At 49.0% G+C, this 20,785-nt stretch overlaps 1 protein-coding gene across 1 annotated transcript in view; it reads left to right on the top strand.

Moving 5' to 3' along the window:
• LETM1 (leucine zipper and EF-hand containing transmembrane protein 1) overlaps nt 1-20,785 on the top strand; it is a 567,062-nt gene that overhangs the window by 447,726 nt on the left and 98,551 nt on the right. Inside the window, exons 8-9 of the mRNA XM_085642560.1 lie at nt 19,631-19,762; nt 20,314-20,481. Coding sequence (XP_085498686.1) covers nt 19,631-19,762; nt 20,314-20,481 — 300 coding nt within the window. The remainder of the gene's footprint in view (nt 1-19,630; nt 19,763-20,313; nt 20,482-20,785) is intronic.

A 20,785-nucleotide genomic window follows, 5' to 3' on the forward strand; every position in this document is an offset into this window, starting at 1 on the left:
CATCATGCGTTCCTCTGATACCCCACTGCAGATTGCGGATGCGATCTCTTCAGGAGCAACTAGACATGCAATGGCAACAAGTTCACGGCTCTTTCGACGACAGGGTGGTGATTACTGCGGCAATAAAAGAAGCCACCTTCTGCTGGACACAGGAGGAGAATTTATCCCAAGGTCTATCCTTCGTAAGCGATCCGGCGCCTCAAGTTGTCACAACAGATGCCTTGCTGGAAGGCTGGGGTGTGGTGCTTCAAGACTTGCATGTAAGCGGGCATTGGTTGCTCCGGCACCGCCTTCTTCACATCAACATCCTGGAGCTCAGAGCGATTTGTCTGGCTCTACAAGCATTTCTTCCACGTTTGCAGGGTTCGGCGGTTCTCGTCCGCACGGACAACACCACGGCCATGCACTACATCAACAAGGAAGGGGGTACCAGACCTCTTCCTTTGTCGCAGGAGGCCCAAAGAATTTGGGAGTGGGCGATCCTACACGGAATATCGCTCACGGCAGAACACCTACCAGGAGTGCTAAACGAAAGGGCGGACAGGCTCAGCAGGCTTTCGTCAGTCAGCCACAAGTGGGAACTAAACCAGATGGTCTTGGACGACATTTTTCACCAGTGGGGCAAACCCTCCATAGATCTCTTTGCTACCCCGGTGAACAGAAAATGCAAGTTTTACGCAAGCAAGGTACACCATCGCGGATCGCTGGGGAATGCGCTTTCGATGGCTTGGTCAAGAGCATTTGTGTACGCCTTTCCCCCATTCCGTTAATCCAGAGGATACTCGGGAAGATCAAAACGGAGCCATGCAAGATGATCCTAATAGCTCCAGCTTGGCCGAGGCAGTTTTGATTCACGGAGCTTCACCTCTTTTCTCTGGTCCCTCCACGTCCTCTACGGGTGATCCCGGATGTAGGAGAGTAGGGTCTGCTGCCTATGTTCATCCCCACTTTTTGCTTTTGCTCCACTGGTTTTTCGACTTTAGTGTGGCTGTGGGCCTGCTAATCAGACCCACAGCCCAGCTGTTCTCTCTCTAAATTGATACCATGTACTTTAGGTACATGCCAGATTGGATATTGGGTCACCCTTGTCAGTCCCTGTACAGTGTACCATAGGTACCCAGGGCATAGGTGCACCCAAGGCCTACCAGGGGCTGCAGCATGTATTATGCCACCCCTGGCTGGCCCTCTTAAATTGACACCACTGGCTGATCACTCAGCTGGGGCAAGATGGTGTAATCACCCCTTGCTTAGATATAGTATATCTATATCTAAACCTATATATAGACACATAGTTACCTATCAGTCACTCCTATGACAGGCCTTGACAATCCTGGAGGCAGAGTGCTTGGTATTATGTGAGATGGTGCTCAAGCATGAGCTGAGCCTGTCTGCAGCTTTCGGAACCATGTCCTTATAGCTGTTCTATGATATCGCCTACCATATACTCTTAAGTGCATTGTAATCCTCACGGTTAAATGCTAACTTTGGTTTGGCTTTATCAAAACATGTCGTGTAAGGTGTCATACGCTTTGGAATACTACCCCCTCGCCAATTCTGGTGACGGGGGTAGCATTCCACCCTTCTAGAGGGAGAAGACATGTAGTAGCTACTGTACCCGGTGAAAGCTAACTCGAACCTCAGCATCACAAAATGGATGCTGCTGCCACCGACACAAGTCTGACCTCCTGCAGCTGGGAGCCCTTCCAGCAAGGGAGGCCTGGATAAAAGGTTTCCTGTCCGGGGAGGTGCAAGCACCTCCCCAGACATCCTTTAGTGTATTGGGGCAGGGTGGGTTGAATGAAACAAGACACTGCCTGGGGCGCACAAGGTGCTTCATGCATAGCTTGGTTCAAACCAGTTGCTGGGGCACTCCAGCCCCGCTCTGGCGCGAAACTGGACAAAGGGAAGGGGGTGTAACCACCCCCCTCCCTGGTCCCACCCATAGGAGGGACCTAGCAGGTAATCCAGCCCCTTAGTTTAGTATAAAGCTAGGAGCTGAGTCTAGAGAATTTAGATTATCCTGGACCGACACTCTGATACAAAACTCTTGGACCTTCGACATTCTACAACCAGAAGACTGAAGAATCTCCCTTGTGGTCAAGGAGTGACCACCCTGGGCAAACAGGCACCAACCAGCTAACTGCCGGTTTGCTTTGTCGACGCTCCTGAAGGATCCCGATGACTCTGCTTCACAGGAACTGGACTTCCAGACTTCTCCGACCTTTATCCACATCCACAGCCAAGCTGAGACCCGTGGTGGACACGAGAAACGTGGGACCAGACGCCCTGGCCATCTTGCGACCTGCTGACCTGCGCTGCTCCTGAGGTATCCTCGAGGCTGTGCATTGGGGACTGAGATACCCCTAACCCGAGCACCCACTGCACCGAAGCCCAGCCCTCCATACTCCACGAGTACTGCGTGGGGCCCTTCTGCAGTTTCCTGCTCGACGCGTCTTCCCCGTTGCTAGCCCGTTGGCTAGTGAGCCCTCTGAAGACTATCCTTTTTCTTCCTACTGCTGGTCTGGTTGCTCCCGACTTGCTCCTGCTTCCCTGCAAAGGAGAAGCCCCACAGACCTTGCTGGTCTGTTCTGACACGAATCTTCACATCCTGCGTGGATTGCTCTGGCCATGGCTTGTTGGCCCCCATCCAGGTACCGACACCGCCGGCCTCCAGATCCATCGTGGGACAGCTCGAGTCCGGCTCCTGATCTTCATCAGCACCTCCTGGACCACGTGGCGGAGACAAGTTCCCATTTCTTCACCTGAAGCACTCGGCGACGCCTGGTTCCTTCCTGGTCACTGGCTAGTGACCCAGACTCTGTCCCCTCTGCTTTCAGACCCCGACCCACCCTTGGATCCACCTGGACACTTTGCTCCTGATCGCCTGCAGCACTTCTTTGCAGCTCTCCATAGGAAACGACGATGAAACCCGACACGCTTTGGCACCTATGCACCCGGCTTCCCTGGGTGAGGTAACACGAGTACTCCGGTGCTCCCGTGGGTAGTGACTATCCTAGTGTCCTAGTATGAGAGGTTTCTTTCCTAGCTTGACCGCAAGTGCCCTGAATCTATTTAAATCTGACTTCTTCGTTCCCATTGTACTCCTACGAGAACTCGTGTGTGAGTTTAGACACTGCACACGCCTCCAGTGGGCCTCCCACTTCCTAACTATAGGTCGTTTAGTGTAGCCCCAGCGATGCCCTAGGCCTACTCTGCATTTCTGTTGTGGTACTTATACCACTTTCTTAGTATATGGTTTCCTCCGCCCCTAGGGCGCGACTGTATATGTGAAACTTAAAGTGTGTTATTTAAGCTTCCTGTATTGTGCTTTGACCTCTGCCCTCATAAAGAGAACAGAGGTATCGTGTTTAGAATAAATATATATATATTTGATATATAGCTTGTGTGGTGTCCTTTCATTTGGTGTTCAAAGGATTGTTCTGGTAAAACAGCTGGCTTCACATGCCCTCTGAAGTTTTAGCCTAAGACTGCTTTGTCCATGCTAACACTAGGATAGCTGGTCTATAAGGTTGACTTTACAACCAATCACCATAAGGGTTGTTTGGACTGATACAGGGTGCCCACTAGAACTAGTGGACATCATATACCTGGCCAACTTCTCACACCGGATCTTCTCACGATATCCCAGGGCCAAATCTGGCATCCAGGTCCTCGTTCCTTACACCTCTCAGCATGGCTCCTGAGCAGCGAGAATTCCTAGATCTTCCTCTCTCAGACGAGATAAGAGATGTTCTCTCTCAGGCTAGAGCTCCTTCCACTAACAAGACTTACCGTCTAAAATGGTGCCAACAGCAAGGTGTGGACCCTTTCTTGTCTCAGCCTCATCAAGTTCTTCCTTATTTCCTGTCCTTGGCTAAGGCAGGTCTGGCGCATTCGTCCATAAAGGTTCACTTAGCTGCAGTTTCTCGCTACAGACTCACTGCATCTGGGCCTTCTCTTTGGTCCTTTAGAATTGTCAAACAATTTCTCAATGGCCTATTTCGAGTCTTTCCTCCAGTGAGGCCTCCGCCTCCCACATGGCATTTGAACTTTGTTCTCTCCCAGCTGATGAAGCCTCCCTTTGAACCGGTTCATCGAGCAGATTTGAAATTCCTCTCGTGGAAATTAGCACTCCTTCTTGCTCTCACTTCGGCAAGACGTATTGGAGAATAACAAGCTCTCACAATCCAGAAACCTTTCCTCCAATTCAAAAGGAATACAGTAATTCTAAGGACTAATCCAAAGTTCATACCAAAGGTGCCCTCGGATTTTCATTTAAATGAGCCGGTAATTCTCAAGGCTTTCTTTCCTCAGCCATCTACACCTGCGGAAAGGGCACTTCATTCGCTGGACGTGCGGCGGTGCTTGAAATTTTATCTGGACCGTACTAAAGAATTTCGGAAATCTTCTCAATTGTTCATTGCATCCAGTGCTCCCCGCAAAGGCTTACCCCTGTCCAAGCAGGGTATTGCTCGATGGATCGCCAGTGCTATACAGTTCTGTCATTCTGCAGCGGACAAGTCTCTAGAGGGCAGAATTAGAGCACACTCGACAAGGTCCATGGCTTCCTCAACGGCTCTCTTTGCAGGGGTCCAGATTAAAGACGTCTGCAGGGCTGCAACTTGGAGCAGCACGCACACCTTCACAAGACATTACTGCCTGGAGACCTTGGCACAAGAAGACACGGCTGTAGGCCAGGCAGTCCTGAGGAACCTCTTCCATTGAGTGGTAAGCTTTCCTTTCTTCCCTCCTTCCTTTCTTTTTTTTTTTTTTTTTTTTTTTTTTTTTTTTTTTTTTTTTTTTTTTGAAAAAACCTTTATTGAGCATAAAAAAATAGTACACAGCTGTATGCCTACAACCTGAATGATCAGGCCGGCAGCAACCACATGCGGTGGGGCATCAATGAACATATTTTGAAAAGCAATCACTAGTTTACACAGCATGTCGCCTACAACCCCAACGGGCCGGCCGCGAAGCATAGGAGCGAGCACTGTGTAGGCATGTAATAGGAAATAATCAGAGCTGCATGAGGTGATCCAGCATGGAGAGCCTGAGGTTTCATTCAACTTCAATAGCGGAACAGGAAAACGAAACAAAAAACAAGTGCTACATAAACTGCGCCCTGCCAGCGAGGATCCAGCGTACCTAGCATGAGGCAGCCGTGGCAATGTGGTGCCTGGTTGTGCGAGTCTCAACATCACTCCATGGCATGTGGGACCCACCCCAGGTGTCGACGCTGCGCGCCACGAGTCCCTGTCAAATAACCTGGGCGGGCACAGCAAGGCCCTAGTAGAGAATCATGACATGACGCTGTCGCCGACAGCGTCGAGCATGTCGTAGTGGGGGGGGGGGAGGGGGGGGGCAATCAGCTCGCGGTACCCACCGCCCGCATATCCCATGGGTGTAAGGGGTTCCTCGGGACGTGTGTAGCCCAGCCGGGGGCCGCGAGATCGCTGGCGTCGCATATGTGGGGAACTAAGGGAACGCGGGAGGGGGGGCCAAATCAGTGTCAGCTGGCAGTTAATTGGGCGCTGGAGCCGGCGAGGCGTGCCGACTTACCACTGTAACGGCCCCACTCGAACCTGCAGTGGGCTCGTCTGGGAGCTGCATTTTCAGGAGATACGCAGTGAGGGGACCCCACAGGTCCCTGGGTCGCGATTTGTGAGGCAGAAGGTCCGAATAGTTGTGCAGTTGTTCCTGCCAAGTTGTCATAGTGTCCAACCACGTCTTGAATTTAGGCGCTCGCCCTCGCCCCCACCTGCAGGCGACATGGCGTTTTGCCAACAGGAGGCCCATCGCGAAGAATTTCCGGTGCGCCTTGATATCGGGGTTGGATTGGCCCAGCAGGGCAATCTTGGGACAGGGGGCAATGTTTACCCCAATCATCTCGGCAAGGGCTGCAAACACTTCCACCCAGTAGGCAGCAACGGCCCGACAGGACCACGCTAAGTGCATGAAGTCCGCGCCTGGCCTCTTGCAGCGGAGGCAGCAATCGTTGTCCCGGAGGCCGAAACGGTGTAGTTTAGCGCATTTTGCTATGTGTTCTTTATGTGATTGCATTGTTGTTTTATGATTTCTTTGAAAAAAAAGGGAACAGGAGAATGGAGAATGTGATGTAACTAAGGACGCAAAATGTGTTTCTGACTGCTAGCTACTCTGATACAAGCTATGGGAATCTATGAAAGCTCCAATACTGGAGTATGAAAACAAGTTACTTTCCTGTAACTTTTGTTCTCCAGTATTGGTAACTTTCATAGATTCCCATGCGCCCACCCTCCTTCCCTGCGAAAGCTCAGCCCTCGGCATGTTTGGCTGTACTGTTACACAACAGCTACGAAAATCTGAGGTTCTCTCAGGAGGGTTCTGTGGGGTGAGGCTAATCTGATTGGCTGTGGCTCTATTTTGGTCTCTTATACAAAAAGAGGTGGATATGGTACAAAAGGGAATTAGGCCTAGGCATTTTGCTTTCTCTTTTGTACCTACTGCTATGTTATTTTATGTACCGAGACTCCCGTTCCGATGACGGGGAATGATACAAGCTATGGGAGTCTATGAAAGTTACCAATACTGGAGAACCAAAGTTACAGGTAAGTAACTTGTTTTCTTCCTCGCATTCACTTTTTTTGTGCTCAAGCAGAATCAAAGAGTTCATTAAAGTATTGTTCAGAGTTTTTCCTCCAGTGAGGGCTCCTCGCTTAGATTGCCACCTGTACTATCTCAACTCATGAAGAGTCTATTCAAACCCATATACAGAGTGGACCTCAAATTTCTCACATGAAAGGTCGCATTGTTGATAGCGCTCACTTCAGTCAGAAGGGTCAGTGATACAGGTTTTCACTGCTCAAGAACCTTTCTTGCACTTCCCGAAAGATTCTGTCATTTTCAGGACCAATCCAAAATTCATTCCTAAGGTCCCTTCTGACTTTCACCTCAACGAGCTTATAATATTATGGACTTCCCAAATCTGACCTCACTAGTGGAAAAGTCTGTCCATACTCTAGATGTCAAAATCTAGAGATATCTTCCTGCATCGAACTAAACAACTGAGAAAAACTGACCAGCTGTTGGTCTTATATGGACACACTCGTAAGGGTGCTGCAGTCTCAAAAGCATCCATCAGCTACGATTCAGTTTTGCCACTCGAAGGCAGACAAACCGCTAACATCCAGAACCAAGGCACATTCATCTAGGGCAGTGTCCAACTCAACAGTTTTGTTTGGGGGGAGTGCAAACATTTTTTATGCTGCGACCTGAAAGAGTGTGCATAGATTCACGCAACATTATTGCCTGGAATTGGCACAGCGCAGTGATGCAGTGGTTGGACAGGCTGTGTTACGTCACTTATTTCTATAAGGTGAGCCTCTTTGGATTACATGTGTTTGATCCTGTATATATGAAAGGTTTAATGGTTTTGTGTATATATACACACACACACATATATACACACACATATATTTTAAACTGCATAAGAATATATCATGCATATATTTCTACCCACCAGCCGCTTTTTGTGCTAATGGTATTAAGTATACAAATACAGTAACTGCTTGCTATTTTCATTCAAGCATGTGAATATATGAAAGATCCAATACTGGAGAAGAAAATGAGTTACTTACCTGTAATTGTAGTTCTATAGTATTGATATCTTTCATAAATTCACATTCGAGCCACCCTCCTACCTTGGAGGCTTCCCAAATAGCTTTGGACTTAATTCCCTCTTGTGCTTTGAAAATCTGAGGGATTAAGACTCTCTTGAGAGTATTCTAGAGGGTGCTATTGGCTGAAGTAAAGGACACAGATAGGCTATTAAAGTGATTGTTTGTTGCCATTATAGCTAATGATAATGACATGTACTGATTTGATATGATGCCTTGGGACTCCCACTTCGATGACTGGAAATGATTCAAGCACGTGAATCTATGAAATATACAAATACTGGAGAACTACAGATACAGGTAAGTAACTCATATTCTTCTCCTTTACATCAAATATGTGACCTTTTGAAGTCTATTGAGTGTCAAAGTGATCACAATTTAGACCTATTCCTGTCCCATGCAATAGTACCACCCACACATGTGGGGTTTTGTTTTATCAGGGTAAGTTTCAGAACATTGGATGGTAGAACCTTTGCCATTTTTTTGAAGATCCGTAGTTTTCGGTCACAGACAACCAAGAATGTTTTTTTTTTTTTTTTTTTTTTTTTTTGTTGAAACCGTTTATTACAGAATCAAAAAAATATACAAAGATGGGCCTACAACCTTCAGGCCGGCCGCTAGCAAACAGGAAGAGCATATAATACAAACAGTAGAACACACGCTGCGGCAGAAGAGAGATCACAGGAGTTGAAAGAAGCGTTGGCAGCCACACCATTCGGACCCCACACAACGGTTTCATTTTTATATTAATAACGAAAAAACAAGTCCACGAGGCAACCCACAATCGGAAACAGCAGCATGTGCTCCCCTGGGGGGGCCCCTACCGATCCACAGGAATATCAAGGGGGGGGATAGGTCGGGACGGAGACGAAGTGGACTCAATGCCCAGAACCAGGAAGACAAGCAGGCTAAGGAGACGGGGCCGGTGACGGATCCGGCATCAGCGGCGGGGTACAGATTCCCCCACGGTAGGCGTTCCAGGGGCCCCACACTTTCACCCATTTCCCAGGCTTACCTCTCATAACATACACCACCTTTTCCCGAAACATACACCAATCCATGTTGTCCTTCCACGCCGAGACAGTCGGTGACCTCTGGGAACCCCACAATTGCGCAATATCACGCTTGGCCACCATATATCCCAGAGTCACCCACCACGTCTGCGGCACTGAGTAGTCGGTTGGCTCCCACACATTCAGGAGACATCTCCTCGCCTCGGGCAGCAGCGGCACATGCGTAACTGCCTGCAAAACCTCATGCACACCATGCCAGAATCGCGCCACCTCCGGGCATTCCCACAAAATATGGAGAAAGGTCCCCAAAGAACCACACCCACGCTTACACAACCCGTCCACAGCATAGCCCATACGCATCAGACTCGGCCCCGTAACATAGACCCTATGGAGTATCTTGAGCTGGACAAAGCGAAGGCGAGCCGGTATGGCCACCTCTTTCGGGTAGGCCACCGCAGACACCCAGTCCTCGTCATCCAGCTCCAATCCATCAGCCCCCCACGCCTCACGAAGGCTAGTCAGCAGTCCCGAGCGATCATTGATGAGTTTTTTGTAAATTAATGAAATCGTGCCGTCCGGTACATGCCCATCTAGCACTCTATCTTCCAGAGGGGAGTACTCCGGGATGGAGGCAACGTCCGAGAATACGGAGCACAACGCATGACGGATCTGCATATATCGAAAGTACTCCCTGTCCTGCAACTGGAATTCCGTCTGCAGCACATCGAACGTTTTGAATCCCCCCCTCGTCCAGAGATCGCCCACCCTGCTGATGCCTATCATGTCCCACTTCTCAAAGCCCTTCGAGGTCTACAGGGAGCCCAGCCGCTCAGATGCATATAGTGGCGTCGCCCGGGTCAACCGATCCTTCCACCCCATCGCCAAGTTAGCCGCGTGCCACACTCGTACCATGACCCGCGTGGGGCCCGTCAGACGTGCGTCGAGCGAGCTAGAATAAAGCGCCCGATTATAGTCGCCACCCGGCAGTAACATTTTATCCATCTCAAAGGCCGGGTTTAGAGCGGGCCCGTTAAGGCCGTGATTTATCGCAGCCAGCTGGGAGGCCCAGTAATACGCTTGATGTCTGGGAGGGCAACCCCCCCGTCGTACCACGGGAGCGTCAGCTTCGCCAGGGCGATACGCGGCCTTCCCTCCCAGAACAGGCGGCGCTGCAAACTCTCCACCTCGCGAAAGTAGCGCGCCGGGACAACATCCATTGTATTCTGTAAAGCGTACAGGAAACGTGGCAGCGACATCATCTTAAACAATGCCGCCCGGCCGAGCGGCGAGAGCGGCAAGCCCTGCAGGCGCTGGAGGGGGGGAAGCAAGTTCTGTTTATATCGGGCCTCCGCGTCCAGGGTAATGAAGATACCCAGGTACCTAAATCCCTGCGGAGCAATCTGGATAGGACAACCCCGCGGAAGGATAGGAACCTCCCCAGAGAGGACATACACACAAGATTTAGCCCAATTGATGACTAGGCCGGAGTTGAGGCCAAATGAGTGCAATACATCAACTAGTACAATCGGCGATTTACGCGGGGAAGCCAGGTATAAAAGAATATCATCAGCGTAAAGAGATACGCGATCCTCATACTCGGGGGTCCATCGGAGACCACGGATAGAAGGATGCCACCGCAGCCACTCCGCCAGGGGCTCCAAGGCAAGCGCGAAGAGGAGCGGTGATAACGGGCAGCCCTGCCGCGTGCCCCTGCCCAGCTCAAACGGAGCCGACACTCTACCGTTCACCGCCACCTGCGCCAGCGGTCCGAAATACAACAATTTCACCCAACCGATGAATCCCGGGCCAAACCCAAACTTCGCCAATGTCGCCCAAATATATGGCCACTCAAGTGTGTCAAACGCCATAGTGGCGTCCAGGGACGCCAAAATGGCCGGCTCCCGTATGAACGGGACACGCGCGAGCACCCCATGCAAACGCCACAGGTTGAGCGCAGTGTTGCGATGAGGGATAAAGCCGGACTGATCCTGGTGAATCAGATCGCACACCACGCCAACCAGCCGATTGGCCAACACCTTGGCGAGAATTTTGGGTTCCGCATTCAGCAGCGAAATGGGCCTGTAGGACGTGACCCGGTCCCGCGGCCTCCCCTCCTTATGAATAACCACGATAGTAGCCAGACGCTGGTCTAGCGGGAGGGAACCCGCCGAACGGGCCGCGAGGAACATAGCACGGAGATGCGGCGCCAGCGTATCCGGTCGCAGCTTGTACAATTCGATGGGAAGACCATTAGGACCCATGGCCTTGCCGGAAGCGACCGAACGTATGGCGAGGGCAATTTCCTCAGATGTTGGGGCGGCGTCCAACGACACTCTGTCCTCCTCCGAAAGGGAAGGCAGCGCGATATCCCTGAGCAGGGCATGGGAATCCTCTTCCGAGCGGGAGGACACCGGGGAATACACCCCACGGAAATATTCTGCGAAGCAATCGACAATTTCTTCCGGTTCAGTGACACACACACCATCCAGTTTCTCAATCGACGGGACAACTCGACTCGCTCTCTCCTTTTTATCCAGCCACGCAATCAATTTCCCAGCCTTATCACCCACATCATACAGTCTCCCCTGTTGCTCTCTACTGAGGCCCCTGGCCGCCTCCGTGACGAGGGCCTTATAGGCCGCCTGCTTGAGTCGGAGAACATGTAATTTGTCATCCGTCACCCCACATTCTAGATCACCCTCCAACTCGGTTATCTCAGTTTCAACACGGGTCACCTCCTCCCGCTCGCGCTTCCGGGAATGGGAAATAAGGGACAGGGCCTCCCCCCGGAGTACCGTCTTGAACGCCTCCCACAGAGAGACCGCCGATGACACAGACCCCACATTATCGTCAAAATATCGCTTAAGGGATTTAACCAACTCTGCGCGAATGGTGGGGTCACGCAGGTACCAGGGATTAATCGGGACCATCCTACCCTCCCCCCTCGGGAGAATGTCGAAGTGCAACAGGAGCGGGGAGTGGTCTGAAATACCCCGCGCCAAATGGCGCACCTCCCCGATCCTCCCCGCATGCGCCGCCGGCACCAGGACATAATCTAGCCTTGAGAGACTGCCATGGGCCCCGGAATGAAAGGTGTACTGTATCTGCGTAGGGTGTTTCAAACGCCAACAATCCACCAGCCCCAAGGTATCCAAGAGGCCGGACAACCACGCTTGGGCACGGGGGAGATCCCTAGGGGGGTGACGGTCCTCAGTTCCGGAAACCACAGCGTTAAAATCCCCCCCCCAACCACTAGAATCCCCTCCGGAAGGCCAAGGAGGAGGTGCCCCAGATCCGCAAAAGTAGTCGTTTGCAACCCTGGCGGGACATAGACAGAAACAAAAACAATCACTCTGCCCTCCATTCTACCCACCAGAACCGTGTAACGTCCCCTGTCATCATGGAGCACCTCATCAACTTCCAACGGGAGCGAGGTCTTAGCCATGATGCCCACACCCCGTGAACCAGACGTGAAGCCCGAATGGGCCAGAAGGCGGTAGCCCCGTCGATTCATAGCACGAAAGGAGTTGCCAATGAGGTGTGTCTCCTGCAGGAAAACTATATCAGGTGAAATTCGTTTTAGGAACTGCAGGACCACCCCCCGTTTTATCCTGTCCCCCAGTCCATTAACATTCCAGGACAAAAGACTCAGTCCCCTACCCCCCATCATTGCCGAAAGCGATCAATCGTCCCCCCGAGAGCACTTTAGGAATAGCACAACAATACTTTTGCCTTGTGGTACAAATGAACAATACCCCACCCCAACCCAACCGCCCCAACAAAACTCCCCCCTCCCTGCACCCCTGCATGAGCCCAGACAGCCCCCCCAACTTGCAGTGTGCCTGTCGCCCCTATATAATTGGAACTAGTTAGACCCCCTAGAGGAGGAAAGAGTACCCCCTCAAGACCCCGCACCGCCTCCAAAAGAGGGAAGACGAGTACAACAAACGAAAGACCCTAAGCTTGGCCGAAAGTGGCAGCATCATCCGGAGTGAGCCCTGGTATCAGTACCTCAGACCCGGTCCGGTGGGCAGTCTCCTCCCGCAGCCCCCCCCCCCCCCCCCCGCCATCCCGATCATGACCCCCAGACAAAGTGTCCAGCCAGTCCCCGGCCGTTTCAGGACGGTCAAAAAAGTGAGTGTGACCATCCACCTCCACCCGCAGCCTGGCCGGGAAGAGCATGGCGTATTTTAAGTTCATGCCTCGAAGCCGCCGCTTGACGCCCAGGAAACTCAGTCTCTGCTTTTAAGTTCATGCCTCGAAGCCGCCGCTTGACGCCCAGGAAACTCAGTCTCTGCTTCTGGACCGCTTGGGTGAAGTCAGGATAAAAGTTCACCTCCATGTTCTCCAGCTTAATCGGCCCTTGCAGTCTGGAAGCTTGCAAAATCGCATCCCTGTCCCGAAAGTTAAAAATACGGGCAATAAGAGGCCGCGGAGGGGCTCCGACCTTCGGTCTGCCCCCGGGAACTCTATGGGCCCTCTCCATGGCAAAGAATTTACTCCGTCCTCGGGGCTGGAGATGGGTAGTGATCAGGTCCTCCACAAAGAGATCCGCCGCCGACTCCTCCCGTCCCTCGGGTACTCCGATGATGCGGATATTATTCCTCCGGACCCGGCTCTCGGAGTCCTCCAGGCGCCGATCCATGAGCGCACGCACCTGACGGAGCCGGTGCACCTCCGTTTGAAGGGCCGCCACCTCAGTCGTAAGGCCCGACGCGGTGTGGGCCAAAGAATCGACCCGGTCGTTAGTCTTAGAGAGATCAGCTCTCACAAGGTTGACATCAATGAGGACCGCGTCGATTTTGTGCGCTAAAGTGTCGAACTGCTGGCCCACCGAGGCCTTCATCTCAGCAATGGCGCTCATGACGTCTTGCAGAGACCGATCTGTAGGCAAATCCGGGGCATCCGGGGGGCACTCAGAGGACTTGTGCGATCCGCCGAGAGACCCCTTCGGGAGGGTGTAGCGGTCCATGATGTTGGCCTGATGTGCGGTGCCACGCCGGGTCGACTTGGCCTTCAACCGATCCCCATCCTGCTTCGTGGCCATCATCGCGGGTCTCACACCCGCACCAGCCACGCAGTGGAGAGCAAGCAATCAAGGCCACGCGCTCCGGGGGGCCACCCCAGGACGGCAGAGCGGGCCACAGCAGGCAGGCAGGCAGGCAGGGTCTCCCAGCGAGGCCACCCCAACACAAAGAGCGCCGTGATCCCACTTGCGAAAACGGCAAGGGGGCGCAAAAGTGAAAGTGTGGGGTACGCGACTCGCCAGGCCCAGCCCGCCGTTGTTGTTCACTTTGCCACTGGGTCGCCCCCAAACGCGAATCCGGGGTCAGGAGAGAAGTAGGCCGCAAACTTCAATCGGTGCTCACTCCGGCACCCGAGGTCCGATACGGGAAACGGGTACCACCTCGGCTCAGGCTCACCGACACAGTCCCCTCAACCGATGCAGGATGAAGACAGGATAAACGTAGGAGGTTGCGGAGGTCCTCGGGAGCCTCGCACCTACGCGGCCATCTTGGTTGCGCGCTAGGCTCCTCCTCGACAACCAAGAATGTTAAGGTTTTTTTTAGGTCTCGCTCTCGAGACCTATTGTCGCCGAGATGCCTCTCAAGGGAGACAGACCGGGGCACGCGCAGCGATTGGGGTCGGGGTCTGTGGACGCGCTTCTGAGACGCGCTTGCACACACACAGACACGCGCGCGCACACACCCCGCCGCTGCCGACCCCCCTCACCGCATCCGCGGCTGCCTAAAGCGCGCGCGCACACCTCGCCACCGCCGCCGCCCCCCCCCTGTTAGAGACCAGTGTTTCTGTTGTAGCTCCCTGCAGCCTGTGGCACGGAGCCACCGAGCGAAGCCATCCAGCCCAGCCACATCAGAGAGGCCCTCCGGCGCTACAGCCACAGGGCCCGCTTTCCCCATTCACGGTGCGTAATAACAGAGAGAAGGAGAAAAGTTATACAACCAAAAACATTCTCGGGGTCATCTTGGGACACTTTACATCGACTGAGTGAAAAACAACATTTCGTAAAAGTGAAACTATCAACCTTCCCCTTCACTCCTCCGGTTCCCTACCCTACCAGACGCCGAGTCCCATAACCCAGATGACCTTACACTCAGACCCAAGTATCTGTCCCCGCCACATTGGGGCCTTCCCCTCTCCCACGGGTAAAGATTAGGTCCGTCACAGGCGTCCACACCTTCCCGTTCCCTGGGAACCTGTAGACTCACCGCCCTGGTCCGTAAGAGTGCTCGTCCCGCTGCACCGCCGGCTCTACACACGGACGCCGCCATTTTCTCCCTGACAGAAGAGAGGACGAGGAGACGCGCAGGCGCAGTGCGGAGTGCCCGTGCTCTGAGCCTGGAGCGCGCATAGGGTAGGCGTGAGTACGTTGCTGCAGCTAGTTATTGCGACGTGTAATTAATACACAGCATTAAAGTACAATTGAATGAATTCATTCACGTACTGTATCAATTATACAGATTGTTTTCTACTTTTTTCAACATTCGAACGCTTTATTTCACAGAAATGCAGAACAAGTAAAATTAGATTTGTGGAATGAAATATATTTTAGGCGAGAATGTGACCGTACAATTGAGTTACTTCCTGGTCTCAAGCAGTGACATCTAGATTAGAGTGATGCAAAGCTGTTCACTGTAACATCGGAAGCAAGCAAGCCACTGCTTATGGTTGCAGTAACAGTCACGCTCTTCCCAATTGCCTTTACCTGTGCGTGTTCTTTAATTGAATGAATATTATTAAAGACTGAATAGAAGCTGTGCATCAGCATTAACTCTGAGCAGGCAAAATGGCTGTTTGGATTGTTAACTGATGGACTTTGAAAAGATAGGAAATTGTTTAGTGTATTCAACATGGAAGACATGATGGCTAAGGTACCAAGGTAAGTAAGGAGAGAAAAACTAGGGCCCTAGTTATGTAATGGGTTATACAGACAGACCTGACGGGACTTGTTGATTTGTTTGCCGTCCCATTAGATGTATTTGACGATTATTGCACTGTTGATTGTATTGACTGGCTTCACCTCTCCTCACCAGTACAATGGCTGCAGAATACATTCCCTCTCAGCTTATCCTGAAAGTGTGGGGTCACCTGCATTTAGGATTGCTTACCTGCATACCTGCAAAATTAGTTTACCACAAAATTGCAGAACAGACATTTAAATACAAGTAGTTTCCTATATGAGAATACAAGGAGTTTCATCCGGCTTGCTACCCTCTCAAAAAGTACCAAGTTTGTAAACTGTCCAGGCCCAGATGTATCTATATATTGGTCACAAAAAGCATTCACTTTTACAACCAGTGGTGAATTTTGCGAACTATTCATAAGGTAGGTCACAAATGGCACCTCACTCTAGTTGGTGGCAATCTCAAGGACGGTGGCCTACAAAGGTCAGCAGCCCACTATGTATGTGATTGCTTTGAAATAAAGGTGTTTTATACAACAGCCTAATTTCCTTACAGAATAAAAGGTTTATTAAAAAAAAAAGCATATTCTATAAGAGTTAACACTGGTCCTCTGGAAACCTTTTCAACAATTCACAAAGGAGAACGGGTCTAAAGGGACCTCCTTCCCTTTTACCAATATGTTACCATCCAAACTTGGAAGTTAATAAACTTTCAATGTTCTGGAATTCTGGTGGAAAACCATTGAGACAGCTGGTACAAATTTGGTGTTTGGAAGGGACACCCACAACACACCGCTTGTAAATACTGAATCAATATCCAGCGGCAGTCTCAATTTAGGGGTCAGTAAAGCTTTATCAACTTCTTAAATGGGATTGGTACAAGTATCTTCAACCACAAAAAAAATTCTGTACATCAGGCCCCATGTTCAGTAACATCCACATGTACAGATGCAAGAATTAGCAGCATCTTTGGAATTTAGGCTGAAGAGCAGCAGTTGCATGTTCCAGAAATGGCTGAAGAAATGGATTCAGTGGCCTGTTTTTAGGTCGAGCCTAGCGGCGGCGCACATGCGCTGCTCACTCTGTGTGGCATTCTGTAGTAGAGTATGCTGTGGAAACCTCACTTACTCTCCTCCCATATTTTTCATTGGCTAGTTTCATTGTCCTTGGTAAAAGCTGGCTTCCGATAGATTGAGGCTTGTTAGTCCCTCCTTGTTGCTGTTTGTAACCCCCCATGAGGACTGGATCTTTTACTTGTTGTGTTATATGGTCTCTTTCATAAGTCGGTAAGCACTTTTTTCTTTAATGATCTTTCTTATTCCACCCACGACATTTCAGCAGGCCCGCTGGTTTTACTAATGTATATATTTAAATTATAGCGCATCCGCTTTAACTATAGCGGCTGCGCCTAATTATTTATTTACTTAACGTTGACCGCTTACATAATGTATTTATTAAAATTGTAGGCGTTCGCTTTAACTATAGCAGACACTCTTAATTATTTATTTACCTAACGCTGGCCACTTTCATAATGTATTTATTAAAATTATAGCGCGTCTGCTTTAACTATAGCGGACACACTTATTTATTTATTTTATTAATAGTGCAGGCCACTTACGTTAGGGCGGGGCAAGGGGGGGGCACAACTTTATAACATTTGCAATGTAATAGGACTCGCATTTACGCGTGTTCAAGCTATTGTCATTTTAAATGACAATGCCGTTTATTTATGTTTTTAAAACCAAAACATAAATAAAAGGCATTGTCATTTACAGTGCCAATAGCTCATATTCGCGTAAATGCGAGACCTATTGCATTGCAAATGCTTGTTATATATATTTTGCCATTGATAGGGAATTCTAGGTAATAAAATGTGTTGGGACTAATAAATGCCACATCAGCATGGATTCCCACGTCTCTAGTTTACAGAAATGGATGGTGTTGGTAGGTTCTCCTTGGTGATGGCTGACCCTGCACCCAAATAGCGTGGACATCCCCTTGCAATCTCCCTCATCAAAAACATTTTCTGGTGTCTATTATGTGGATCGCTGCTCAAGATCCACGGAAAACCCATATATGTCTGATAAGCCCACAAATAATCAACCTAGAAGAACAAAGATTTGGAACAAGTCTTGGAAGAGAGATTTTCCTGCTCTCTCAATGACTTTATTTGGTGGCATTTTTTGTTATTCAAGGCTTCAGGACGGACCATCACAGGTGACGCCACTGTGTGAGGCTGACTACAGTGCACTCCATCTGGGGCACCACTAAATATTTTTCTGGGCCCATAATGAATCCTCACTTTGGCCTGAAAGTGAGGGGCAGAGGGATATGCACATCAAGTCGGTCAAATAATCTGTGGCGCCCTTTCCCCCCCATCAGGCAAAATTTTAGCGAGTTATGTTCCTGCTCAGCTGTCATTCATCGCCACATTTGGGTCTTCCCTTGCGTCATCTTCTTCAGGCCGCCCTTCATTTGTGACTAATGGCTTCAGAAATAGCAACAGCCTGTTGAATTATCAGCACATACTTAGCTCAGTTGGAGTCATGCTCCGCTCCCAGAAAGCCAGTTTTTGGTAGTTTGTTAGAATAGGAGATTGAAGAGGTAATGGAACATCCTGTCGGAGCATATCCCCAAAGTGCACTCTTGAAGTGAGAATAATCTTTTTCTGAGTTCCTTTCAGAGAAAGCAGTTTGTTCCAGAAAATAGAGCATCGAGAGAAGGTTGGTTTAAAATGTCTAAATAGGACCACAAAAAATTTTTTGGGTACACTTGATCAACTTTCTTATTTACCAGGCAGACATTTTTAAACGTTAACCATTACTCCACGAGTAGCCAATTAAGGGACACCAGGTCCAGAGGAACATGGCCTGTCTAACAGATGTTTAAGAAATCTAGCTGGTACATTCTAAAGGAGTTGACAATGTCTTATATTCTTTTGGAGTCTTAGGTTGATATCAATACAGTAGTCAAGGAATAAATTAAACTAGTCATTGACTACTGGCACTTTTGTTGGAAATGAAAAAAGTCTCAGCACGTTTTCCAGAATGTGAAGCTAAAAGAAAACAAGATTCCCCGACTGTTCTGAACTATGTTATTAAAGAAAGGGTTTAGTACATTATTCTACCAAGATTTTGAACCCTAGAACTGAGCATAGAGCTTACTGGACCAATACTCAGAAGGTTCTGTTCATGTGAACCACCAAGGGAAGTAGGATCATGATCTTTTCTCCATTAAGTCAGTCAAGTGTAGCACATCCAGCAGGTGAATGTATACCAGACTTTAATCTTTCATCTAAGCAGTATCTTGCTGTACTCAACATACTTCTAAAACTTGAACAAGAATGAATTTTATCAGAACTGCCAAGGGAAGCATATAGGTATTAAAATATGGTTTGCTCTCAGGCATAGACACCCAGTCTTAGAATGAGAAGTAAAGCCTTTTCAAAGGTTTTTCCAGTCACGTCATAACCTTGACGGGGAATACCAGTCTACCAGTCAGGATTCAGTTGTCAGTTCCCAAACTAATGATTGTCTGCTTTTATTCCCTGCCCCCACAACCTCCCAATGCGAAAAATACTAAGTGGGTACTGAGAAGAGACAACTTATGTTTTCTGTGGTGCTTTTGCTATTTTTACACTGGAGCTTTTTATATCATTGCTGCTTTAGCATGCAATTTAGATGGTGAAACCACGTATAAGCAGTGGAATAAGCTTTCTTTGGAACTTTATTTCTTTGCATTTCAGTCATTTTGCTTTTAGAATGTATTCTCATATCCTCTCTTTTTTTCTCTTCACTTGACACTGAATTGGCTTTTTAGGCACCAAAATTAGTCAGTTATTTTTTGGCAACTTCTATTGTACTTGCTAATTTCACTGCTATCAACTCAAACGGCCAAAATATTGTATGGTGGTGATCCTTATCATTCAGATAGCATATCAGTAGTTTTTTTATTACAAGTGCTGAAAGATATTGTTTGTGATTTGTAGAGCTAGATCCCTTTGTCATTAACACAGTACAATTTGTTTTGCTTTACAGTGGTTGGAGCTGCACTTGAACCAAGAAATCCCTACCTCCCTGCTTCTCTTATCCAGGGCTTTGTACCTTCCAGATACCCTTTCACCTGCTGATCAGCTTAAAACAACACTGCAGATCTTACCAGAAATTGTGGTATGTATTATCATTTTTTGTTAATTCTCAATTTCTAAAGATGTCAGCGGGAAAAAAGGTGGGGCAAATGGCAGACGTGTAAACGCATGGAAAATGTGTTGAAAGACATGAGTAGTACAGGAGAAAGAGGGTATGTAGAGCAATTGATGATTAAGGGTAATTGAGTGATGCAGAATGTATGAATGACCTTGTGTCAATTAAATGAGCTATAGTGACAATGCAAGGAGTGAACAAAGAAACCATGACAGATAAAGAGGGCCAATCTTCAAGATAAACAGTAGTAGTCCATGCAAAGACTGTTGGGTAGTTTATTAGTGGTTCGTGGGGCAGCACATTACCAGTATTTTCACTGGGTGCATTTGTGATATCTAGGACTAGTTTGTCGATCAGCAGTCAGTTCAATGTTATTGACTGTATTAGGCACTGTCTTAAACATAATATGTATATTTGTTACAGTTTTGCAATTTTGTCTGCTTTTTAATGCCCCATTTCTTCGGTGGCTACAGAAATTTAATATGTAAAATGATGTATAAAGCCTCCTCCCCTTTTAGGCCAAAGAGGCAGAAGTCAAAATGGCAGCAGTTGAATGTGAAAAGATAGACAATAAAACCAAACTGGAAGCAACTTTACAAGAAGAAGAAGCCATTAGAAAAGAAAATGAAGAAAAAGCGAAGGAGAAGGCAGCTGACGCTATGGAAAAAGCCAAGGAAGCACTTCAGGTTAGTAAATCTCACTTTCTCTCTCTTTTGACACATGCTCAAATGAGATTTCCTATTAAATGAAACAAGACTAGTCCTATTACTGGAAGACCTGTTTCCAGTTTTTTAAAATTCAGTTTTACAAGGCCTGGGTGAAATTTAAACTACACTGATGTAATTTTGGGAATTTTCTGTTACATTTGTTACACACAAGTGCGCAAGGGAACAACAGAACGAGAGCGGCGGTTGTTTGTGGTGATTTTTTTTTTGCACTATTTGTAGTGCTAAAATGCATCCTTTTGTCAATAATTGACGCAATGATCAA

Source organism: Triturus cristatus, chromosome 2_2 (assembly GCF_964204655.1).
Source record: "Triturus cristatus chromosome 2_2, aTriCri1.1, whole genome shotgun sequence".
Classification (NCBI taxonomy): Eukaryota; Metazoa; Chordata; class Amphibia; order Caudata; family Salamandridae; genus Triturus; species Triturus cristatus.